The 26,922-nt window shown below is 41.7% G+C and overlaps 2 protein-coding genes across 7 annotated transcripts in view; one reads left to right on the top strand and one right to left on the bottom strand.

The window, feature by feature from the left end:
• The window catches only part of abce1 (ATP-binding cassette, sub-family E (OABP), member 1), a 65,015-nt gene extending 53,581 nt beyond the window's left edge, over positions 1–11,434 (bottom strand). Inside the window, exons 1-3 of one of the 4 annotated variants that reach the window (XM_060827057.1) lie at positions 11,228–11,434; positions 9,880–10,010; positions 8,505–8,553 (exon numbers count right to left, since the gene is read on the bottom strand). The gene's annotated coding sequence lies outside the window, so the exon portion shown is untranslated. Of the gene's footprint in view, positions 1–8,504; positions 8,554–9,840; positions 9,860–9,879; positions 10,011–11,227 lie in introns of those variants that run through there. The other 3 variants (XM_060827048.1, XM_060827041.1, XM_060827068.1) reach the window with 3 other exon arrangements.
• A 56-nt stretch (positions 11,435–11,490) lies between these two features.
• Positions 11,491–26,922, top strand: part of anapc10 (anaphase promoting complex subunit 10) — a 43,261-nt gene continuing 27,829 nt past the window's right edge. For all 3 annotated transcript variants that reach the window (XM_060832886.1, XM_060832896.1, XM_060832904.1), the window contains exons 1-3: positions 11,491–11,570; positions 21,808–21,939; positions 25,109–25,199. In XM_060832886.1, the coding sequence (XP_060688869.1) occupies positions 21,825–21,939; positions 25,109–25,199 (206 nt within the window). In that variant the 5' untranslated portion in view covers positions 11,491–11,570; positions 21,808–21,824. The remainder of the gene's footprint in view (positions 11,571–21,807; positions 21,940–25,108; positions 25,200–26,922) is intronic.

Below are 26,922 nucleotides of genomic sequence, written 5' to 3'. Positions count from 1 at the left end.
TCATCGTATCCATGCCACTCATTATTTTACAAACCTCTATATGGTCACCACTCAGCCTCTGAAGTTCCAGTGATAAAAGCCCCAGCCTTTTCAGCTTCTCCCTATAGCTTAAACGCTCCAGTCCGGACAAGATTCTTGTAAATCTTTTCGGCACCCTCAAGTTTAGCAACATCCTTCCGACAGAAAGGTGATCTGGACAGTATGCAGTGTTCTCAAAGTGGACTCACCAGTATTCTGTACAGCCACAGAACAGTGTTCCAATTCTTATGCTCAGTATTGTGACCGATAAAAGTAATGGGGCCAAACAGTTTTGTCACCACCCTGCCAACTGTGACTCCACTTTCAAGTAACTACACACTCCAAGGTCTCTTTATTCAGCACCAATGCCAGGGGCCCACCTCTAACTGTGTAAATCCCTGTCCTGGCTGCCTTACCAAAATGCAACACCTCACATTGATCTTTCTTAAAATCCATCTGCTCCTCCTCAGCCCATTGGCTATTCTGACTAAGGCCCCAGTGTACTCGGATCATGATCTTCATTGCCCACTACACCACCTATTTCGGGGTCATCAGCAAAGTTACTAACCATGCTCCGACATTCACATCCAAATCATTCATATAAATACGCATATTACTAAAAATTTCAAAAAACAATAATAATATTGAAAATGAAATGACAATTTTGGAAGCAACTGGTGATCTGGATGAATTTAAATTCAATAAGTCTAAAACAAAACCTAGTATCTGTTACCACAATTGTGAAGCTATCAAATTTATGGAAAGCTAATCAAAGTTCACGAAAGCTCTTCCAAGAAGGAAAGCTGCCATCCTTACCTAGTCTAGCTTACTTATGATGGGAAATACACAATGAGCTGACTCTTACTGCTCTCTCAAACCCAGTATAACAAGGCATTCAGGCACATTGAATCGCTAACAAAACGTTGGACCAATACAACAGAATAGACTACAAGAACTGGTCTAGGTACTGAAATAAATTCACATCCTGCCTAGTCAATCCTTCAAAGTCACTGAGACACAGCAATGTCAAAATTGAAAGATGACCCACAGAATCATACCTTACTTCCAATGTTCCAGATTCCTCAATCACTACCTCTACATATGTCTGCTTTCATGAGCAGGATCAATCAAGGTAGGGGCTTGGTTGCGACTATTTGGGAAGGAATGATCCTGGTAGTGCTCAACGTGCACGTGAAGTCTCATGGCATCCAGTCAGCGATGGGCAGTGAAACCCTAATCATCACCTACAGTCCTTTCTCAACTCAAACTGATGTGGAACACCACTTGTCCATGTTATCCATGGATATTTACTCCATTTGGGAGCCTACCTTCTGCTTCCAACACACAGTAACAACTGTGATTCAAAGTTCCATACAGTACATCACCATTGAGAGTAAGGCACTTGAGTCTCTCTTTCAAATTGGCCACAAAATTCCCTCTTTGTTTCCAAACCTCAGATCAATTCTATGTAGTAAATATAGTAGAAAAATAACTGGTTAAAATGGTTTAGCCAAACAAAACAGAAGAAATTCAAAAACTAGGAGAACATGCCTGGCATGACCTGATAGTTAATGCTGGTCAAACCCATTAGTTGAGGATTTTGGCTTTATGCTTAGTTTAGTATGTTCAGTAGATGTTCAAAACTCGATGTTAACAGTTCTCGTAGCTTTATGAAACTTGTAATACATAATCAACCGCCAGATCAGGAAGGGCTGAAGTGCAAGTGAGCAGTAGTAATAGGGCACTCTAGTCAGGTGTTTTAGATAGGCATTTTTGGGGTCATGAGTGAAAATCCAAGATGCTTTGTTGCCAGGGTCAAGATTGTCACAGGACATTCTGAAAGGGGAGGGTGAGCAGCCAGATGTTATGGTCCATATTAGTAGTAATGTAGGACAGAAAGTGTGTGGAGATCCTGCAAAAGGAAATTTTGAATGTTAGGTAGCAAGTTGAAAAGCAGGATCTCAAGGGTTGTAATCTCAGGATTATTCCCTGCGCCATATGTTGAGGACACCAGAAATAGCAAGATAATACAGCTAAATGCATGACTAAAGAGCTGATATAAAGAGGAGGGCTTTAGATATCTGGATCGTTGGGGTTTCTCGCAGGGCAGGAGAGACCTGCACAAGACGGATGGCTTGCACCTAAACGGTGAAGGCACCAATATCCTTGTGGAAGGTTTGCTAGTGTCACTTGGGAGAGTAGCAGATATGTAGACAGAGCATGGTAAGACTTAAATGAAGGTTTATTGTAGTGAGTGCTTTCCAGTTTCCCAGTATTGTCTGTGACTGTGTCAGGGGTTTGGTTGGGTCAGAAATGGTTAGGTGCATCCAGCAGGGCTTCTTAAAACAATAGGTGGATAGTCGAAATAGGAAAGGGGCCATACTAGACCTTGTATTGCAGAATGAACCTGGCCAAGTCTTAGCGGTGGAACATTTTGGGAACAGTGATATAATTTCATAAGTTTTAACATACAATCGTTAGGGATGAGACTGATCCTCAGGTGAAAATGTTAACTTAATGGACGGCGAAATACAATCGTACTGGGCAGGAACTGGAGAAATTAGATTCAGGGCAGCTGTTTGAGGATAAATCCACATCTGGCAAGTGGGAGTCTTTTAAATGCCAGCTGATCAGAGTTCAGGACCAACACATTCCCAAGAGGATGGAAGATTAGTAACTCTGGATGACAAGAGATATTGAAAGTTGAAAAGCAAAATGAAGCATATGCCAAGCCCTTGAAACCAAACCAGGCCTTGGATGAATATAAAAGAAAAGGAAAGGACTTAAACAAGGAATTAGCAGGGCAAAAGATGGCCACAAATATCCTTGGCAAGTAGGATTAATGAGAATCCCTAGGCATTTATACACATATTAGGAGCAAAAAGGTAGCTAGGGAAAGGGTAGCTGCACTGAAGGACAAAGGAGGGAATTTATGCATGGAGCCAGGTAAAGTGGGCGAGCCCATTAACGAGTATTTTGCATTGGCATTCACCAAGGAGCAGGATATGAATGATGGCAATATTAAGAAGGGGCATGTTGATATTAACACAACGATGTAGGGAGTCTTGAAAAATAAGGTAGATAAGTCCCTAGGATCTAACGGGATCTATCCCAGGATACTGAGGGAGGTAAGTGGAGAGATTATTGGAGTTGTATCACAGGCCTTTGTATTCCCTTTAGCCACAGGCGAGGTCCCAGAAGACTGAAAATAGTCAATGAAATGTGGAGCTGGAAAATGTTGCTCCACTGTTTAAGAAGGGCAACAGGGATAATCAAGGAGGTAATAGGCAAGTGAGCCTAATATCAGTAATTATTGTAAAAGATTCTTAGGGACAGGATTTAATTACATTTGGAGAAGAGTGCATTTGTTAGGGATAATCAACATGGATTTGTATAGAGGAGGTTGTATCTCAAAAATTTAATTAAGTTTTCTGTGAAGTGAAAGACGATTGATGAGGGTCGGACAGTGCTTGTCAAATGTTTTAATGTAATCCATGTAGACAACAAAGTCCCTCATGAAAGGCTGATCCAGAAGTTGAGTCACTTGGGACCCACAGTGTCAAGTTGGATATAAAATTAGCTTGGTCACAAAATACAGAGGATACTTGTGGACGGTGCTTTCTGCCTGGAGGTCTATGAACAATGTGTCCCCCAAGGATTAGTGCTGAACCTGTTGCCTGTAATATAAATAAATAAATAATTTAGATGAAAATGTAGGTATTCTGATTAATACGTTTGCAGACAACATGAACATTGTTAAAAATCACAACACCAGCTTATAGTCCAACAGGTTTAATTGGAAGCACACTAACTTTCAGAGCGCCGAAAGCTACTGTGCTTCCATTTAAACCTGTTGGACTATAACCTGATGTTGTGCGATTTTTAACTTTGTACAGCCTAGTCCAACACCAGCATCTCCAAATCACAACATGAACATTGGTAAAGGTGTAGATAGTGATGAAGGTTGTCAAAGGATACTGCAGGAACTAGACCAGTTGGAAAATTGGGCATAGGCATGGCAGGTGGGAGTTTAATCTGGAGAAGTGAGAGGTGATGCATCTTTGGAGGTTAAATGCTGGATAAAAATATCTTGTAAATGGCAGGACATTTGGAGCACTGATATACAGAGGAATCTTGGGGTGCAAGTGCATAGCTCCAAGAAAGTGGCAACACAATGGATAAGGTGGTAAAGAAGGCATGGAACATCCTTGCCTTGGTCAGGGCATTGAGTTTAAAAATTGGCATTTCATATTGTAGCTGTAAGTAGTTAGGCTGCATCTGGAGTATTGCATACAATTCTGTTTATCATACTATAGGAGATATGTAGAGGCTTTGGAGAGGGTGCAAAAGAGGTTTACCCAGGATGTTGCCTGCATTGGAGAGCTGTAAGGACAAGTTGGACAAACTTGGATTGTTTTTTGCTATAGCTTCGGAGGCTGAGGAGTACCATGATAGAAGCATGCAAAATTATGAGGAACACAAATAGGGTGGATTTCCGGAATCTTTTTCCAAGGGTGGCAATGTCACATACCAGAGGGCAAATTTTAAAGGAGATGAGAGAGAATGAGCATTTTTTTTTCAAAAAAAAACACACAGGTGGTAGGTGCTTGGAACACAGTGCCAATCAGATACTTACAGCACTGTTTAAGACATTTAGACATGTGAATGGGGAAAGGGGGATATGGACCACATGTAAGCAGAAGGGATTAGTTAGAATGGCACCATGTAGGTACAGACACGGGCCAAATGATCTGCTCTGGTGCTGTACTCTTCCACGTTTTACTGGGCAAGGTCAACGGCAGTGGTAAATTGTAGAAGAAATTCAGCAAAGTTTGGTAAAGAAGTGATACCAACAGGAATAAGACAAGCTAGTACTGCAATGCATGTTTTTGCAGGCAAGAACCTTTTACACTACATGGATACACAGCAGCAATGATTGGTGAGGAACCTTGTACACCCTAAGACCTGTATCAACATGGATAGCAAACTGGAGAATATATTACATGTCTGTACAATGGAATGAGAAGGACGTAGAACACAAGATTTCTGTTTATGGTCCAGTAATTAAATTTAAATACATGTGACCATGGGGCTGAATGGTCAATAGCTTTCTGTACATAATCAGAGAAGTCCTCAGACTAGAGGGAGATGGGCAGAGATTCTTTGAGTAAACATGAAGTTAACCTGCATCCTGGGGTCCTTCTGTGGTCTGTATAAGAAGGATAACCACAATAATCTTCATTTGCCTAGGATGAGTGCAGTTTACACTAATGTAATGTACAAAATACCATGCAAGGACTGCACAAAACACTATATAGGACAAACAGGAAGACAGCTAACAATCCGCATACATGAACATCAACTAGCCACGAAACGACACGACCAGCTATCCCTAGTAGCCACACACGCAGACAACAAGCAACATGAATTCGACTGGGACACCACTACTATCATAGGGCAAGCCAGACAGAACAGCCAGGGAATTCCTAGAGGCATGGCATTCATCCACAAACTCCATCAACAAACACATCGACCTGGACCCAATATATCAACCACTACAGTGGACAGCTGAAACTGACAACCGGAAGCGGCAAGGACAGACCACTACAAATACCGGAAGAAACATCAAAGAAGCGCTTCGCAGGAGGCTCCAAAGCACTGATGATGTCGCCTAGCCAGGGGACGAAACGTTTGCAACAAAAACTTCCAGCTCGGTGAACAGAACCACAACATATCCTAATGAGATTTATGGCAGCCAACATCACTAAAGACTCTGTCCCACTCCAGTAATACTCTCTTCCAATCTCTTGCATCAAGCAGAAGATACAGAAGCTTAAACACATACCAATAGGTTCAAGATAGCTTCTTCCCTATTATTAGGCTGCTAAAGAGACCTCTAATTTCAAATCTAATGTCGATCTTACTTTGTGCACCTCTTGTGCAGTCATAACCTTACATTCTTCACTCTGTCCAAACACCCAATGATCTGTATGTCATTATATGTTGATCTTAAAAAGCAAGGTGCTGGAAAAAGCCAAAGCAGGTCAGGCACCAGAGAAGCAGGCAAGTCAACGTTTCAGGCATTAGCCCTTTTGAATGCAAAACAAAAATTTTCACTGTATATAGGTACATGTGACAATAAGCCAAATATTATGGTGTACTTGCACACTATTTATGAACTTGGACATCTAGATCCACTAGCTAGCTAACAACTTCATATTTTCTTGCAACCTTCTGTTACAAAATGGGGTAAACTCTCCTGCTACATTCAAACCGGCAACACAGAAAAAAAATTATCCAGTGAAGCAATCTGTGAAAATTTGATCGGCCATCAATTAAAGTAAAAAATTAACAATTTTATTTCTTAAAGTACAAGAGAATAATTAACGAACAACTATTTACAACTCCTTCCTCTAACCTATCTGTAACCGATAAAACTCCCGATTAAGATTTACAAAACCAAACTTCTCAAAACCAAACAGCTTTCGTCTTCTGTATTTTTGTCTTCATTTCTTCTTAGGGATTTCTGCTTCATAGGTTACTGATCAATAAAGGTATCTTTAAGAGAGCTATTTTTTAAGGCAGTCTTTTTATATGCTGGGGCTTAGCAGTTTTTCTGCTCAACTATTCAATTTTACCTAGTCTTATACCTCCAAAGCATCGGATCGTGTCACTGGCTTTTAATGTTGTCAATATACTAAATTAATACTGGATTGGAGTTTAGTATTTTTTGGGGTAGGATTTAAACTGGCCTAATTTGAATCTGTTTTGTCGTTTCCAGGCAACCAACTAAACGAGTTGTTTGACCAAATATTACATTATATTTCTTTTCAGAACATTTGGTTCCGTCAGGTAGTTTTGTTGCTTTTAACTCTCTTAAAAGGTACAGTACACCCACATTTTCATAACACTTCCCTCTTTTTTTTAAATTGGACAGCGTATTGAGCACAGGAGTTGGGAGGTCATGTTGCAGCTGTACAGGACATTGGGTAGGCCGCTTTTGGACTAATATGTGCAATTCTTGTCTCCCTCCCATTGGAAGGATGTTGTGAAACTTGAAAAGGGTTCAGAAAAAATTCATAAGGATGTTGCCAGGGTTGGAGGATTTGAGCTGGAGGATGAGGCTTTTTTCCTCTGGAGCGCCAAAGGCTGATGGATTACCTTACAGAGGTTTATAAGGTCATGAGGGGCACGGATAGGGTAAATAGACAAGGTATTTTCCCTGGGTTGGGAGAATCCAGAACTAGAGGGCATAGGTTACGGGTGAGATGGGAAAGATCTAAAAGGCAACTTTTTCCACGCAGAGTGTGGTGCATGTTTGGAATGAGCTGCCAGAGGAAGTGTTGGAAGCTGGTACAATTACACCATTTAAAAAGGCATCAGGATGGGCATATGAATAGGAAGGGCTTAGAGGGATATGGACCAGGGCTGGCAAACGGTACTAGATTAGGTTAGGATATCTTGTCAGCATGGACGAGTTGGACACAAGGGTCTATTTCGTGCTGTCCATCTCTATGACTATTAGATTTTTGCCACTTTCAAAACTATCTATATCTTTCGGCAAACTCCTTAAGTTTTCTTCATATCAATTGGCGCTGCCTGTGACTTTAGTTACCATATCTTTCACTCCCTTCATCTAAGTTATTGATATAAGTTGTAAAAAGCTGATGTCTTAACAGAGGACCCTCCCCACTTATCACATCCTGCCAAATACCCTTTATGTACTGAGTATGATTTTCTGCCAGTCAATCTTTTCTCTGTACTAATATGTTACCAGTTACATCATGAGCATACATTTTGTGCAGTAGCCCTTGGAAACCCAGGTCAATTACTCAATAAGCTCCGCCTTATCCACAATGTGTACTACTCAGAGTACGAGATGTTCAGAATGGAAACAGACCCTTTGATCCAACTTGTCCACACCTATCAGATATCCCAAATTAATTCAGTCCCATTTGCCAGTACTTGGCTCATATTCCTCTAAACTCTTCCTATTCATATACCCATCCGGATGCCTTTTAAATTTTGAAATTGTACTAGCCTCAAAGACTTCCTCTGCCAGCTCATTCCATACATGCATCAACCTCTGCGTGAAAAAGTTGCCCTTAGGGTCCTTTTTAAATACCCTAAACCTATGCCCTCTTGTTCTGGACTTGCCCACCCCAGGGAAAAGATCTTGTCTATTTGCCCTATCCATGCCCCTCATAACTTTATTGGAGTTAATTGTAAGAATAGAGGTTTATTAATTGGCTAAACAGAACTTTCTTTTGATGAAACCGTGACGAATCTTCCAGATTACCTCAGGTACATAGGTACAATCTCCAACAATGTATAACTTCCATATGCTAGCCATCAAGCTAACTGACTGATAAAATATCCTTTTGCTGCCTTTTTTGAAGAGGTTATATTTGCCATTTTCCAGTCTGTTGGAACTTCTCATGAAACTAAAGAGTTTCAGAAAATTAACAACGAATGGACCTACTCACCAATTAGCCACCTCTCAAGACCCTAGGACGAAATCCATCTTGACCCAGACTAGAAATGGTCGAAAGTGAGTTTAAGTTAATATTAAAGCAGTAATAAATGGGATTAGGATAATTATAGTCTTGGGGAAAAACAATATTCAGCAAGAACTGGTAAAGGCTAGAGAATCTCATCCACGATCTGTTGTTGATGCTCATGTACCTGTGCGAGAGTTACATAGAACTCGATAATTTCTTCTGAAAGAGTGAGCAAGTTGATTGGACCTCAGGCACAGCCAAAACAGACAGAGAAATAATGGAGAGAAACTGATAAAGTGGTCAGAGAAAGAATTCCTCCCTTCAAGGTGCAAGATTAGATTAGATTCCCTACAGTATGGTACAGGCCCTTCGGACCAACAAGACAACACAGACCATCTGAAGAGTAACCCACCCACACCTATTCCCTGACTTTACCCCTAACATATCTAACAACATGGGCAATTTAACATGGCCAATTTACCTAACCTGCACATCTTTGGACTGTGGGAGGAAACTGGAGCACCCATAGGAAACCCATGCAGACTTGAGGAGAATGTGCAAACTCCACACACAGTCACCCGATGCTAGAAGAACGCAGTTCCCTGGCGCTGTGAGGCAGCGGTGGTAATCACTGAGCCACCGTGCCACCCCCAAATGACAAGAATCCTCAGAAACCTTATATCTGGTTTGCTTGTTAATTAGTAAGCACAATTAAATAAATCCTGCTTTTAAAAAAATCACTTGCTATTACACTCTGCATAATGATGACTGATGGCTGACTTGACGAGAAATTGCCATTTGATGTTATGCTGAAAATGTGTTGCTGGAAAAGCGCAGCAGGTCAGGCAGCATCCAAGGAACAGGAGATTCGACGTTTTGGGCATAAGCCCTTCTTCAGGAATGGGCTTGAAGAAGGGCTTATGGCCGAAACGTCAAATCTCTTGTTCCTGCGATGCTGCCTGACCTGCTGCACTTTTCCAGCAACACATTTTCAGCTCTGATCTCCAGCATCTGCAGACCTCACTTTCTCCTCAAAGATTTGATGTTATGGTCCAGATTAGACTCCCTCAAAATATTTTAACATAGACTGGATCCAACTTTTTTTTTTATTTTAAAAGACAAATATAAAAGTGAGTGTTGCAGATGAAACATGACTGGTCAAACTACTTTGCTACAAAAGCAGAACAATTTATTTGAACACTGTAGTTAAAATACAACCAAAGAACGAGGAATTTAGCATGACTTAATTCTACTGGAGAACTTAACAGAATAACAGTACAATAATTAATTGTTCGAATATATTAACATCCCACAAACACACCCTTTGTCAAAACAACAGGAAAAATTCAGAGATCCTCACATGCAGTTCTCCAATCCAGCGGAATAAAATAGAGAATATTCAGAAGAGAGTAGCAGCCAGGAGGTAGTCGCTCAAGCTTCCAATTCTGTTGAGACCCAATAGCTTCTGATGCTACTGACAAAATCAAAACCCTGAAATATGGATGAGAGAGAGCTGGTCACACTTGTTCAGGCTGTTTAAAAAAAAACCCTAAGGTCTCCTAAGCTGTTTACTCAAGTGGTCTTCAGTAGCCAGCTCAGTACCTCTGCCTACAACCTCTCTTCAGTTTGACTATTGCCATTTGCATTGTGATTGCCACTTCACTAAGGTCCTCTCACCTTCATGTCCTGATTTCAAACTATCTCGCCGTTAGATCAAAATCCAAGCACTTCCTTTCTAACAGCATTGAACATACTTACATCCCACAAACTGTAGAGGTTCAAGTCAGCAGTTCCAACTATCTTGAGGGATGTTAGTGAGGAGCAAGAAAACCTGGCTTTGCCAGAGGTGTCTCTGGCAAAAAAAACCCAAAGCATATCCCAATAAACTGAAGAACATTTATCAAGTATTGTACAACTAAATCATTTCAAAGATTAATGCAACAGGTCCAAATACTAAACTCAAATTAGACTAACAATCGTGCAACTTTTGATATTTACAAAATAACTGTTTCCTTAGGAAGGAGGTGAATTAATGTTTAAACCCTGTTTCTCAGCAAACATTAGTTTAGGTTTTCAATTAGCCTTGTTTTCTACAAGCAAAACTACTTTTAACCAACTTCAATAAGCTAAAGCGAACTCAATTAAGATGATAACAACTTTAGGCATTTGAATATAAAAAATAAAGAATTCACAGTAGCAGCAAAAAAAAAGTTCCTGAATGACTTTTTCCCGAATGCTTCTAATAAATTAAACTTTTGACAAATGAAAAAAAAAAGCTGAATGAAGGAACCGCAACCCTTCTCATAAACTGCTAGCGCTCTGTAGAGAGACTTGTCATTGCCCCATTCAAACTTCCGCCTGATGTACACGATTCAAACACAAACGCCGACAGCGACCGATTATAACACTGCAAGATTGGGTCATGTAACTCAAAAAAGGCTATGCTTCCTTCAGAATTTGAACGCTGGGGCAAAAAGCCAACCGCTTGAACAAATACATCAAAGCCCGAGGCCAGTTACACAGCCGCCCTCTCTAGCAAGGGCTGTGCTTGTTGTCCAAAGGCTGCTATAACTGGTAGACTCGGCTGCGGCCTAGGCCAGGCAATGGGCCCCAGGCCTGCATGAAGTCCACGCTCTCTCCCACAAACTCTTCACCTCACCCCAGCCCAGCCCTGCCCCTGATGAATCACATGGAGGTCTCTCCTTTACCCGGGCCGGGAGGCTGTGACAGCTGCGGGCGGCAGCGACTACATGAGCCGAATCCCCGGTCAGCTTCGCCGCTCTGCCTAACGGTTGCGGTAGAGGCCCACCGTGCAAACGTGGTCGTCAGGAGTGGAGTGGAGTGGAGAGGAGGTGGGGGGCGGGGGAAAGAGAGGAAAAAAAAGCCGGTGAAGATGGCTCCCTCTCAGCCCACGCCGCCGCAAGCATGCGCAGTGCCTCCAGCGGCGGACTTGCGTCTGACGTCAGCGCGTCGAGGACGGTTGGCGGTTGACAACCAGCCGGTGGCGGGACTGGGGGGAGTCATGGAGCTGGCCTGATATTCACGCCCGGGGTAAGCGAAACTTCACCGTGACCGGTACCTGAGACCCAGACCGCCAACTGAACTGCGTCCGGAAGAGGGGGGGGGGGGGGGGGAAACATTGGAAAGTGCAGTGTTCGGGTTGTGAACTATAATTGGGCGTAAAAGCGAGTACCGCAGATTAGATTCGAGAGTGTGGTGCTGGAAAGGCACAGCAGGTCAGGCAGCAGCATCCCAGGGTGCAGGAGAATCATCAGGATTCCCAATGAAGGGCTTTTGTGAACGATAAATCCCCCCCCACAACCACCAAAAAACAATAAACTCCGCTCAAAATGCTTCCAACTCCTGGTTTTGGAATCCCTCCAGTGTGGAAACAGGCTATTCGGCCCATTGACTGCACACCCACCCTCCGAAGAGCATCCCACCCCCTGCCATAATTCCTGTACCCCTGCATTGACAGTGGCCAATTCACCCAGCCTGTGCCACCTAACATGGTTCATCCACTCAACCTGCATATGCACAGACTGTGGGAGGACACCCACACAGACGGTTGCTGGAGGGTATCCTGTTTTTTCTGTAGGAAATTTTGCCCCTGTCGCCACAGGTAATGAGGATTTAGAAATACAACAGTACGCCACGAAGAAGATTGGTGCTTTTCTGACACTTTTCGCAGTGCAACCAGTGACCGTCTCAGGAGGCCACTGAGCAGTGGATGTCTCGCCTTGAGTTTCAGTGATGCAACCAGACTGACTGAGCTTCTTCAAAGCATTCTGTTTTCATATCAATTTATTGGGCAATTTGTTACCGGACTGCCAACGATGAGATGATATGCTTTCTCTTGCTGTATGGAAAGCTAACAATAATTTAAAGCAATTTGACTGCAAAGAAAACACCTGATCAATGAAATTGCAATGCTTTACTAAAAGGAAATGGTTCATTAATGGGACATGGGAGTTGCTGAAAGGCAGCACTTTTTCTCTCTCCTGAGCTGTTTGACCATGCAATGAATGAGACATATGAAGTGCTGATTTTCATTTGATGAAAATATATCCAGTGTGTTCTTGTGAAGTTCAGAGTCAGTACTATGTTTTGAAATGTGACATGTGAGTTGGAGAGTACTTTGCAGCAGGAGGTGATTCAGTCTGTCTCTAGACCTTGTCTTTCAAGATGTGGAGCTCATACTCTTGGGAATTGTTTTTCAAGGAGTTGTGTATCTTGCAAACTGATCTGTGCAGCTACAATGTGCCAGGGTTGATTGGAGTGAATGTTGAAGGTAGTAGATGAGGTGCAAATTAACTGGGCCATTTGTCCTATTTTCTGCCACTTGTCCACCCATTCCATCAGGCTATTTCTCTTGAAGTTTATCACTACCGAACAACCCAAATGGCCGCCTCCTTCAAAGACCGCAATTTCCCCTCAGATGTGGCTGACGATGCTCTCCACCGCATCTCCTCCACCTCTCGCTCCTCCGCCCTTGAACCCCGCTCCTCCAATCGCCACCAGGACAGAACCCTACTGGTCCTCACTTACCACCCCACCAACCTCCAGATACATCGTATCATCCTTCGTCATTTCCGCACCTCCAAACAGGCCCCACCACCAAGGATATATTTTCCTCCCCTCCCCTATCAGCGTTCCGGAAAGACCACTCTCTCCGCGACTCCCTCGTCAGGTCCACACCCCCACCAACCCAACCTCCACTCCCAACACCTTCCCCTGCAACCGCAAGATGTGCAAAACTTGCGCCCACACCTCCCACCTCACCTCCCTCCAAGGCCTAAGGGATCCTTCCATATCTGTCAGAAATTCACCTACACCTCCACACACATCATTTACTGCATCCACTGCACCCGATGTGGCCTCCTCTACATTGGGGAGACAGGCCGCCTACTTGCAGAACGTTTCAGAGAACACCTCTGGGACACCTGCACAAACCAACCCAACCGCCCCGTGGCTGAACACTTTAACTCCCCCTCCCACTCCGCCAAGGACATGCAGGTCCTTGGCCTCCTCCATCGCCAGACCGTAACAATACGACGCCTGGAGGAAGAGCGCCTCATCTTCCGCCTAGGAACCCTCCAACCACAAGGGATGAATGCAGATTTCTCCAGCTTTCTCATTTCCCACCCCCACCTTATCTCAGTCCCAACCCTCGGACTCAGCATTGCCTTCTTGACCTACAATCTTCTTCCTGACCTCTCCGTTCCCACCCCTTCTCCGGCCTATCACCCTCACCTTAACCTCCTTCCACCTATCACATTCACAACACCCCTCCCCCAAGTTCCTCCTCCCTACTTTTTATCTTAGCCTGCTTGGCACACCCTCCTCATTCCTGAAGAAGGGCTTATGCCCGAAACATCGATTCTCCTGCTCCTTGGATCCTGCCTGACCTGCTGCGCTTTTCCAGCAACACATGTTTCAGCTCTGATCTCCAGCATCTGCAGTCCTCATTTTCTCCCATGCCATTCACCTGTCACTCCTGAGCTTAGTAGCGTATGTTGTCTCCCAGCTAGAGAACTTCTTCTAAATCTTGCAACCTCGTTTTGAAATCCCTCACCATTCCATGTTTATATAGCCACCTCGATCTCTGCACTGCACTGGTGAAAACTGTGCCAGCAGCTAACTGAGCCCCAACATCAGATTGTTTTCCACCAAATAGTATGAATTTATTTCTACCACTTGTGGTCTTTAAGTGAAATTGCAAGCTTTTCAGTAAATATTCAAATTAAACTTTTTTTTAATGGCAGCCGACAGAACCAGTAGAGTACATACCTGGCACATCCAAAGATGGTTGTGGTTGTTGGAGGTTAGTCATCTCCAGGACATCTCTGCAGGAGTTCCTTGGGATAGAACATTTTAATTAAACTGTTGAGATGTGTTATGAGAGACCTTTGGAGCAGTTGGAACTTGAGATAGGGATACTACCACTGGGCCACAAGAACCCTCTGTTCCTAAGGGCAGTTTTGTATGCTCAAATATCTTCAGCCGCTTCATCCAAGATCAGAAGTGAGGATGTTTGCGCAATGATCAGTATCATTCGCGACTTCTCAGGTAATTAAGCAGTCATTGTCCACATGTAACCAGTCTGGAGAATATCCAGGCTTGGGTTGAAAAGTGGCAAATAATATTCATGCCCCACAAATGCCTGGCACTAATCAAATCCAACAAGAAACAATCTAACTATTGCCTCTTGACATTCATTGGCATTACCACACTGAATTTTCCCATTCTCAATATCCTGGGCGTTTCCATTGACCAGAAACTGTATTGGACTTACTAATATAAATACAGTGGCTACAAAAGCAGATCAAAAGTGAGGAATACTGCAATAAGTAACCCTCCTCCTGACTCTCCAAAGCCTGTCTATAAGCTACAAGGCAGAAGTTAGGAGTGTGATGGAATAATCTCCACTTGCCTGGATGAGTGCAGTTCAACACCTCAAGAAGCTTGATACTATCCAGGACAAAGCAACCAATCTGAATGGTGCCACATCACTTCATCGACGCTCCGTAACAGCAACATACACTATCTACTGTACAAAATTGATGGTAGAAAATTGCCAAAGGTCCTGAGGTAGGACTTTCGAAGCCCACAATCAATTCCATCTAGAAGGACAAGGGCAACAGATGTAGTTGATTCTGTTATGACGCACGATTCTTTGATGTGAATTGGTTTTAATGTGATTGAAGAATTTAGACTGTTATTTGTAGAAGGTGAATTTCCTTTATCTTTATTGGCTGTATTGCATTTCTGGCCCTGTTAGTTTACATGGCATGCCTATTGCGCGGTTTTCTTAAAATAAGAGAGTGCACAAGCACGGAACTTCCATGATATATCAGAACCAACTATACATAGAAACACTATCCACCTGCAAGTTCTCCTCCAATCCTCTCAGTATTCCGACTTGGAAATACATCATTGTTCCTTCAGTGTCACTAGGTCAAAATCCTGTAATTCCCTTCCTATTGATACTGAGAGTCTACCTCTAGCACATGGACTGTAGTGATTCAGGAAGGCAGTTCACCATCACCATCTTGAGGGTGATGAGAGGCAGGCAATAAATGCTAGTCCAGTCAGTGATGTCATGTCCCATGCTGCTGAGGTTGTCTTTTGTCCTATGGAGTACCTGTTTATCTTTGTTCAAAATATGCTTAAAAATAATTTTGTTTTCATCAAGTTTTAAATGCTTGTAGATTTTAAGATTATGCTTTTGGCTATTTACAAATTGTCTCGACTTAACAGTGATAACTTGCAGTTATTAACAACTTAGGTGCACGGATGAAATGTACTATAGCTGCAAATGTGTTGCTGGTCAAAGCACAGCAGGCCAGGCAGCATCTCAGGAATAGAGAATTCGACGTTTCGAGCATAAGCCCTTCAGTCAACTTTGCAGATGGCACTAAAAAAGGAGGGAAAATAAGTTGCAATGAAGAAATAAAAAAGTTACAAATGGATATGGATAGGTTAATTATATGGACCAAAATCTGGCTGATGGATAACCTCTCACTTATCCATTTTGGTCAGAAGAATAGCAAGGCAACATATCTAAATGGAGAAATGTCAACTGCTTTGGTGCAGAGTGATCTGGGTGTTCCTGCACCTGAGTTGCAGAGAGCGAGCAAGCAAGTACAGCAAGTAATAAGGAGGATAAATGAAATTTTGATATTTATTGCTACAGGAATAAAATGCATAAGTCGGGAAGTGTTGTTGCAATTGTACAGACATTGGTGATACCACGTCTGGGATACTGTGGGCAGATTTGGTGCGCTTACTTGCAGAAAGTAATTGCATTTAGAGACAGCTCAGACAATGTTCATGAGATTAATTCCTGAAGACAAAGGCTTGTCTTATGAGGGGAGATTGCGCAGTTTAGATCTATACTCACTAGAGTTAAGAAGGATTAAAGGAGATCTAATTTAGGTTTTTAATTGCTAAAGGGGGATTGACAAATTAGGTGTAGAATCGATGTTTCCCCTTCTCGGGCAATCAAGAACACAAGGTTTTAGGTTAAGGGGTGGCAGGTTTAAAACAGAAATGAGAAGTTACTCTAGCTGAATATTATCCCTCATAACTGGGCAACAAGAACTGGAAGGAGAAAGTGAGGACTGCAGATGCTAAGATCAGAGTTGAGTGTGGGGTGCTGGAAAACCACAGCAGGTTAGACAGCATCCAAAGAGCAGGGGAATTGATGTTTTGGGCAAAAGCCCTTCATTATGACTAGAACTGGACACAGTATTCCAAAAGAGGCCTCATTAATGTTCTGTACAATGTCAACTTGATTTTGCAACTCCTATATTTAAAGGGAAGCTAGGGAAGTGATCGGTGGGCCCTCTGTTGAAATATTTGTGTCATCGATAGTCACAGGTGAGGTGCCATAGGACTGGAGGTTGACTAGTGTGATGCCACCGTTTAAAAAGGGTGGTAAGGACAAATCAGGGAACTATAGACCAGTGAGCCTGACGCCGGTGGTGGGCAAGTTGTTGGAGGGAATCCTCAGGGACAGGATGTACATGTGTTTGGTAAGGCAAGGACTGATTAGGGATAGTCAGCATGGTTTTGTGCGTGGGAAATCATGTCTCACAAACTTGATTGAGTTTTTTTGAAGAAGTAACAAAGAGGATTGATAAGGGCAGAGTGGTGGACGTGATCTATATGCACTTCAGCAAGGCGTTCGAGAAGTTCCCCACGCAAGACTGGTTAGCAAGGCTAGATCCATCGGAATATAGGGAGAACTAGACATTTGGATACAGAACTGGCTCAAAGGTAGAAGACAGAGGGTGGTGGTGGAGGCCTGCCTTTTAGACTGGAGGCCTGTGACCTGTGCCACAAGGATTGGTGTTGGATCCCGTATGTTTTGTCATTTATGTAAATGATGTGGATGTGAGCATAGGTAATATAGTAAGTAAGTTTGCGGATGACACCAAAATTGGAGGTGTAGTGAACAGCGAAGAAGGGTTACTTCAGAGTACAATAGTGTGGGTCGATGAGTGCAGGTTCATAGCTCCTTGAAAGTGGAGTCGCGGGTGGATAGGATAGTGAAGAAGGTGGCGTTTGGTTTGCTTTCCTTTGTTGGTCAGAGTATTGAGAACAAGAGTTGGGAGATCATGTTGCAGTTGCATAGGATATTGGTTAGGCCACTGTTGGAATATTGCGTGCAATTCTGGTCTTCTTTCTATCAGAAGGATGTTGTGAAACTTGAAAGCGTTCAGAAAGGATTTACAAGAATGTTGCCAGGGTTGGAGGATTTGAGCTATAGGGAGAGGTTGAATAGGTTGGAACTGTTTCCCTGGACCGTCGGAGAGGTTTATAAAATCATGAGGGGCACGGATAGGATAAATAGACAAGGTGTTTTCCCTGGGTGAGGGAGTCCACAACTTGAGGGCATTGGTTTATGGTGAGAGGAGAAAGATATTAAAGAAACCTAAGGGACAACTTTTTCATACAGAGGGTGGTAATGCGTGGAATTTATTGTCAGAGGAAGTGGTGGAGGCTGGTACAATTGCAACATTTAGAAGGCATCTGGATGGGTATATGACTGGGAAGGGTTTGGAGGGATATGGGCCAGGTGCTGGCAGGTGGGACTAGATTGGATTGGAATATCTGGTCGGCATGGATGAGTTGGACCGAAGGGTCTGTTTCCATGCTGTACATCTCTATGACTCTGCAATGAAGGCAGATGTGCCAAATGCCTCCTTAACCGCCCTGTCTATGTTTGACACAAACTTTGACAAATTATGTACTTACACCCCTTGGTATCTCTTCTACAGCACTACCCAAGACCCTACTTATGATTGTATCAGTCTGGCCCTTGATTGTTTTACAAAATGCAACAACTCACACTTATCTAAATTAAACTCCGTCAGCCAACCTTCAGCCCACAGATCCAGTTAATCAAGTAATCTTACATAACGTTCTTCACTTAACCATGAAACCACCAATTTTGGTGTCATCTGCAAATTTACTAGCCATGCTTTCTATATTCTCATCTAAATCATTTATATAATTTCTTGTGACAATAATATAGATGCCATTGATTTAATAATTTTTGGTTTGTTGAGAAAACGTTTTGTTTGTACTCATTCTTCAGTACAATAACACACAATTTTAAAACCTGCTGAAGCTGTTCATCATTGATTCAATATTCACTTTGCTTTTAATAAGCGAAGATGTCATGCCAAAAAAATGTGATCCTAACTGAAAACCCCTGCTTGCTTTAGGTGTTCCCAATTCAGTTAGTTATTCAATAGTGATGCAATGGTAGTCCACCTAGCCCTAGACTGAGCGGTTCAGGTTCAAGTCCCTCCTGCTCCAGTGGTATGTAATAATGATTCTGAACAGATTGATTTTAAAAAAACAGTTTTTGGATTTAAAATGATGCAAATATGTGTTTTGTGACTAATTAGTTGACTGAATTAGAGCTTTGTGACGAATTTACAAGCTAAGGTTAAAACAGCAATATCCTAATTCAGTAACTTTGTCTTTTGATTTGCTGTTTCTTTTTCGTTTGGGTGACTGTTACTCTGGTCAACTAACATTAACAAAAGTAACTTAAGTTCTGATATGACATGTATGCTTCATGATAATGCACCATGAGGACATAACAGTAATCGTAGGAAGACTATCGAGTTAATTAATCACCTGCATCTGCTTTCTCATTTGCGTTGATAGTTATTTAAAGTTTTTGCGAAGATCCTTAGCTGGGGTTGTGGATGAGGTAGTTGGTTAGCTTCTTGAGTTGCTGGTTTATTGTGCAGATGTTTCGCTACCATGCTGGTTGACATCGTCAGTATGACTTCCATTAAGTGCTGTTGTTCTGTCATACTTGGCTTTTATGTAATCTGGTCAATTTTTATGTAATCTGACTTCCAGGTCTTCTCTGCAGCAGTTTGTACACTGCATCTATCTTTGTTTGTTGATGTGACTTTTTGGTAGAAAACAACACCAAGAAGACACTGTACATATCAACACACTGGCCACCTTACCCTATGTGAAGAACTTATCAGAATTAACTACCAGGGCTCTTATGACCACAAGGTATTATGGTAGCACACCAACCAACGACCACACTACGCCAACTACTTACGAGGACAAAGGACCCCATACCCCCACAACATGTAGAACCAGTCCCTTGCAACAACTGCAACAAGCATGACAATGGGCAAACAGAAAGAAACCTAGCCATCCGACTTCACAAACACTAATTGGCAACTAAATGACATGATCCACTCTCCCTCATCTCTGTACACACAGACCAAGAGGGCCATCAATTCGAGTATGACAAAGTAACCATTCTAGGACAAGCCAACCAGAAACACTAGAGAGTTCTCAGAAGCTTGATTTTCTACCAAAAAGGCCACCAACAAACACACAAACCCAGAGTATGGACTGCTGCAGAGAAGACCCAGAAGTGACACTCACCCCAACCGACTGGACCACACAAAAACCAAGCAGGACAGAAAAAAACTGCTTCTCGGAAGTTGTACCGATTATGTTTCCCAGCATGGTAGTGAAATGGCTGCGTGATAACCCAACAGCTCAGCAAGCTAACCAACTACCTCATTGATAGGTAGTACTATCCCAATAAGCACTGAGGAGGGCTATTGTGGCAGAATGGTAGTGTTCCTACCTCTTGAGTAAGAGGTCTGCATTCAAGACCAGCTTGCTCCAGAGGTATATAATAACATCTCCGAACAGGATAATTAGGAAAATAAGTTTAATTTTTTTAAAAAAGCACTGGGGATCAGATCTCACCTCAGGGGGATGCTTTAACATGCTTTAACAATATCAATAGAGAATATTTAATGCTATTTCAGTTGCCTTTGCTGGATAGTGCTCTAACTTTTGAGTTAGATTCCAGGTTTTGGTTTTTTGAGGGAGACAGTAGCATAATGGTAATCCAGAAGCCTTGGCAAATGAACGGGGAATATGGGTTTGAATCCTGCCATGGCAACTGGTGAGATTTGAATTTTTAAAATGAAATGCTCGCCTAATGGCAACCATTGTAAGTACCATTGATTTGTTATTTGGAAAAATAATCCATCTCATTCATTCATGTTCCTTCAGAAAATAAATCTGCAGTCCTTGTCTGGTATGGGCTATAACTGACTGCAGATCCACTGCAAGATAGTTGCCCTTTTTGACTGTCATCTGAACAACTGGAGATGAGCAATAAGTGCTGGCCCAGTCTGTGATGCTCACATCTCCTGAATGAATGCAAAAGAATCCCATTCCAGAGCTTATGAAGATTAAAGCTGCCGCTCCAATGCAAAACGTAGTGTGTGGGGCACTGTTCAAGGTGTTATCTTTCAGATGAAAATTTTAAAAGATGGTCAGTCTGCCTGTTCGATTGCATGTAAACGATCTCGAAGTGTAGAGGAGTTAACCTTGGCCAGTATTTATTGACATGACAAGAACAGATTATCTAGTCATTATCATATTGCTGTTTGTGGGAGATTGCTATGTACATATGGATTGCCACGCTTCCTACATCACTAGTGACTACATTGTGAAAGCATTTTTTTGAGTGTAAAACACTTTTGTTACATCTGGTGAAAAGCACGCTTTAAATTCAGATTGATCTTTTTTTCCCTGTGATGTGAGCTGACAACTCAATTGTATTATTTTAGTTTTAGGCAGTGGGTAATGGTGTTATCCACACTGTGGAATTTCTATATACTTGTGTGATGGTTGGAATATTGTACAAACTACTGGAATGCTGACAGAGAATATTCCCAGAGAAATAGCAATGCAAATTCCTTTTGCTTTCTGACATTTACAACTGTAGGGACAAACCAACTTCTTGAAACGTGTCCATTCTGTTGCTCTTTAATCTGAAGTTTGATGCATTTTTAAAAAAGCAAATTAAAATGTGTTTGTATATTTTTACATATACTCCTACCTTGCACTCATTGCTTTCCCCACTGCTTATCCTTTGTCATGCATCCCATTAACATGGAGGCTACACTTGCCAAGAAAAGCCCATTGACAGCCTCTGATCATTGGCTGACTCCAACTTATGTGGAAATACTTTCGTTTCCCTGATGTACTTCACCTGAAGATCTCTGGGATCAACGTTTTCTTTTCATGACCTCTAATGACAATTTACTAGATGTTTGGAACTGCATTCAGTTGACCTTCTACCACTTAATGGATCAGAAGGCCCCACTGACTGAATGGAGGATGTTTGACATATCTGTATATCTCATTTATGTATTTATAATAAAGGAGTTTCAATAATTGTCTTTCAGTCAAATTATGTTCTATTTTGCAGATCAAGAATCAAGTATAATGACCACCCCAAGTAAAACTCCGCCTGGAGAAGATCCAAAACAGTTGGAAAGAACTGGCACAGTGCGTGAGATAGGTTCACAGGCTGTTTGGTCCCTATCTTCTTGTAAACCAGGTAAATATAGATTGGTTATGCACTTTTAAAACCATTTGTAATTTAATTTGTTTCTTGTTCCATTTAGGTCAAATCCAACTTGGACATAGTCGGTTAAAGAACTGTATTAATTTTGTAGTATATCCTTAAAACATCCTAAAATTCCTCACATTTTTAAAAAATGCTTTATAGTTAGGGGAAAACACTCAGATTGCAAATGTGGTATGCATTAATAAAAAATTAAATGACTGACTAGTTTACTTTCAGTGATGTTGGTTTAGGGAGGGATGTCAGCCAGAACACAGAAAGAACGCCCTACTCTTAGGTAGTACAATAGGATCTTTGCATGACCAAGCACTTTGGTTCTCAGCTTAATGACTTATCTGAAGGATCTTGCTTTCACCGGTAAGCATTCTTTTCACATTGCATTGTTGTGTCAACTGAGGTTATCCATTCAAGCCCTGAAATCAGGCTTGAATCTGCAGCTGTCAGAGTCAGCTGTTGGAGAGCTAACAACTTACTCAATTTGATGTGGGAGGCAGTGGCAGAGTAATAATGTCACTGACCTAGTAATCCAGAGCCCAGACAATTGTTCTGGGAGCGTGGGTTTGAATCCAGTCATGATAGATGATGTAATTTGGATTGAATAAAAGTTCACCTAATTGTAACCGTGTAATCACTGCTGATTGTCATAAAAATCTACCTGGTTCAATAATATATTTTAGAGAAGAAATCTTCCATTCTTATGTAGTCGTCTGCATGTGACCAACATCATTGTCGTTGACCGTCCACTGGCTTGCAGGTAATAAGAAATGCTAATGATGCCCACATCCCAAGAATGAATACAAAAAGAAATGCATAAAGGTTCAGTGTCGCAATTTATTAAAAACTGAGAATTTAGGAAAGTAGGAATAAGGACAAATTGATGTTAGTGCAGATGATGACACTTCTACGTTTTGGTGAACTCCTTCAGCATAGTACAATTTGATTATAATATCAACTATTGCATTAAACACTAAATTGGCACCACTTAAAGTTTTGATAAAAATTCTTGATAATGTTTCAGTTTTTATTTCAGATTTCCAGTTATTAAGTTTAAGAATTTTAAAAAGCCTATGTGAAAGAAATTTAGACAACATTCGGGTGGGCATGGTGGTTAGTGGTTAGCACTGCTGCCTCACACTGCCAGGACCCGGGTTCAATTCCCACCTCAGGCAACTGTCTGTATGGAGTTTGCACATTCTCCCTGTGTCTGCATGGGTTTCCTCCGGGTGCTCCGGTTTCCTCCCACAGTCCAAAGATGTGCAGGTTAGGTGAATTGGCCATGCTAAATTGCCGTAGTGTTAGGTGCAGGGGTAAATGTAGGGGAATGGGTCTGGGTGGGTTGCTCTTTGGAGGGTCGATGTGGACTTGTTGGGCCGAAGGGTCTGTTTCCACACTGTAGGGAATCTAATCAATCAATCTAATAATTAATTTTCATCACATTAATGCTGATTCAAAGATAATCAATTTAGCAATATTCCTCCAGTTAAAAATTTTGAAGGAGAGCAGAATGTGAATGCCTGTCTCTTTACATTAGCCAGAAAGACCAGTAAGATGTACAGTTTGATTGCTGGTTAGTGCCTAAATTGACAATTTCAAACAGAACAGCAACTGGTGTTGCCATGACTGATTTCACTGTTCTCTGAGAAAGAGGAGTGGGTAAAACAGCAACCAGTGATGCCACGAAGTAGGGCTGTGTGGACAAGCTTCTGTAAAATTAAAATTTTATTTAGTCAGACTCTTGTTACTGAAGATGGAAACCTTAATATGTTTGTTCTAATGTCTTGGTGAAGAGACATGGACATGCATCCCATTTGTGGTTTGTTTTTAATCTTAGTTCTTCACGTTTAAATTTCTACTTTCATTTGAGGACTAGAATCAGTGTTACCACATCAGTCAAGAACTAAGCCTTTTCTTAATATTAAAGGCATGGGGTTTATTGTAAGATCAGGATTTTTTATTGAATGCTTGCTCTGAATGTATACCTTCCGGCCCCATGAGTTCACTCAGACGTGCATATAAGCTACCAGTGTCCAATTTTTCTTTGTCTTGTTTTCCTCTGTTTACCTCATCCAACTGTGAAGACCTTCGAACATCTTCTGTTCCAGCATTCTACCCCAATGGACATTTCTTCACTTGTAACTGCTTATCTGCTAACCTGCCATAGGTTCAAGCCCAGTTAAATGCCTTCCTCGATAGTTCTTCCTTTTACTACAACCCCATGGCATCACCCAACAGTGGCTTACAGAGTCACAATGCAAATATTCAGTCCTCAATTCACGCAGTCCATTGCATGGTGTCCATTCAAAGGGAATGGATATATAAATAGGGATCACTGAAACTATGAAGACACCATCAGCCCACAGCTAGAATATTGTGAACAGTTTTGGCCTGTATCTGAGGGAAGATGCAATGGCAATGGAGGCAATTCAGAGAATGTTTACTGTACTTGGTTGATTCCAGGTATGGAAGGATTTTCTTATGAGGACAGGTTGAGATTGTTGGGTATATACTCATTGGAGTTTGGAAGAATGATAGGCAACCTTATTGAAACATATAAGATTTTTAGAGGACTTGTCAAGGTAGATAGTGATTGATTACAAAGATTACTTCTGACTCTAACCTTTCAGGTAGCCTCCAACCAAGACTGTTCTGCCTTTATCCAAAGATGTGCAGTCAGGTGAATTGGCCATGCTAAATTGTCCATAGTGTCTGGTGCATTAGTCAGGAGCAAATGTTGGTTAATAGAGTTGGGGAAATTGGACTGGAGGGGTTACTGTTCGGAGGGTCGATATGGACGACTTGGGCCAAATGGCCTGTTTCCACACTGTAGGGAATCTAATCTTATTGGCATGATTAGCTGTTCCTTTCCTATGTTTATTATGTTTCTACTTTGTAAAACAAAAAATCCTACCATGCTTTCAGCCACCTCCCCTAGCAAACAGGTCCTTCATTTTGATTTTGGAAATGAACAACTAATTTGTTCAAGAATGGAACTTCTTTTAAAAAAAAGTTGTTGCTGCTAATGTTCCACATGTAATAGTTTACATAATTCTTGTGAGCAGTCATCAGTTGAACATACTGAAACACTGCATTCTTCATTAGGTAAAATATATAACAAACTGATAGATTTTAATTGCTTCAACAGGTTTTGGTGTGGATCAGTTACGTGATGATAATCTGGAAACATATTGGCAGTCAGATGGATCTCAGCCTCATCTCGTTAACATCCAGTTTCGGTATGAATATATGGATGTATGCAATATTTGCTGGTTAAAAGCTTGATAATTCATTTCAATATGGTTAGATTAATGCATTCTTGTCAGAGTTTATATTTCACCTTTCTCATAAATTGTTGTGTTGTTAACATGCTGCATTTGCTTGTATGGTTGCGTCCTGTTGTAACCTATTGTACTTTTGAGTCCGATTTCTTGCATAGCCAAGCTCAGTGTCCTTTAGCATCTTATGACTAACAAAGACCTTGGAATGCATAATGGTTTCATGGTGGCTGCAGCACTGCTCATAGAGTGCTGCAGCTATCATGATTTCTGGCTACTGTACCAATTCATCTAATTCTCATTCTAATTCTAATGCAGGCAGATCTTGACTGCCTATGTGGTTTCATATTTTGTCATCTTTTAAGCAACAAGTTAATGGCATGTCCTTTTTTTCCCAATTAAGATGTCTTTTTTGGAATACCTCAACAGGTATTGAAGCTATAACTAACTCTATTTTTTACTCAGATGGCTCAGCTTCTGAAAAAATGCAGCCTTCACCCATTTTATGTCACTTACTGACAAACTAATCAGCTGATGCTTCTGGCTATAGCTTGTAAGACTCTATTCATGATGGTGAATTGTGAAATGCGCTTCTTTTGAGTTAAGTTGATCTTCCAGTATTTTCCAATTAATTTAGCAGGATACTTTGGTCCTCTTGAGTTAGGTTTGAAGTGTTGACTTTGTGTAACCCCTAGTTTTCAATTTTTATTTCATTACTTGCTTATGTGGTTCCTCAAGGATGAAACTAAAAATCACACTTCTATTCTTTATTTAAAGCATACATTTGGATTGGATATATATGATGTTCCAATTCACGTGGGAATTTGAGAAACTTCTTTCTGTTGTTGTCATCGATAACATTTACAAAAGATTGGTAAGGGAATTTATAGCCACCCTGCCACTACAGAGTTGCTCTGGATGGAGTTTCAGCAATGCATGTGTTGTGTCTCTTCTTTTTGTTTGGTTTTTAAATTCTGCCCTGTACTGTTTTAAGTTGCAGCTTGCTTTTTTGTTTTGTATGCTGGCAAAACCCAATTTGGAATTAGCTCTCTGTCTAAATAGGCTCACTAAACAAGTATTCACTGTTCCAGTAGTGATTTTCTTTTTCTCTTTCTGGGATCCTGGTGTAAATGTAGGCTACGTGTTTCTGTGACTGGTGTACCCTATCTCACAACACACTCAATTGACCATCCACAGTAGGCAGTGTGCTGAACCAACCTGTGCTAGCAAACCTCAGAATGCCTGTCCATTATTAGATGTGATTCTGTTATCGGGCGACTGTGTGTAGAGTTTGCACATTCTCCCCGTGTCTGCATGGGTTTCCTCCGGGTGCTCCAGTTTCTTCCCACAATCCAAAGATGTGCAGGTCAGGTGAATTGGCCATGCTAAATTGCAACAGTGTTGAGGGATTTGTAGGTTAGGTGCATTAGTCATCAATAAATGTAGAGAAATAGGGACTGGGTGGGTTACTCTTCAGAGGGCTGGTGTGGACTTGTTGGGCCTAAGGGCCTGTTTCCTCAGTGTAGGGATTCTACACATTCTATATATATCGTTTTAGACTCATCCACTCTATACCCCAGACTATTCAATCTCTCCCGATAACTCAAACCCTCTAGTCGTGGCAACTTCCTTGTTGATATTTTCTGCAACCTCTAAGGTTTAAGAATAATAATCTTCACTAAGA

Source organism: Hemiscyllium ocellatum, chromosome 1, assembly GCF_020745735.1.
Source record: "Hemiscyllium ocellatum isolate sHemOce1 chromosome 1, sHemOce1.pat.X.cur, whole genome shotgun sequence".
In the NCBI taxonomy this organism is placed as follows: domain Eukaryota; kingdom Metazoa; phylum Chordata; class Chondrichthyes; order Orectolobiformes; family Hemiscylliidae; genus Hemiscyllium; species Hemiscyllium ocellatum.
The sequence above is the reverse complement of the archived record's forward strand: the minus strand, read 5'-3'. Positions and strand labels throughout refer to the sequence as shown.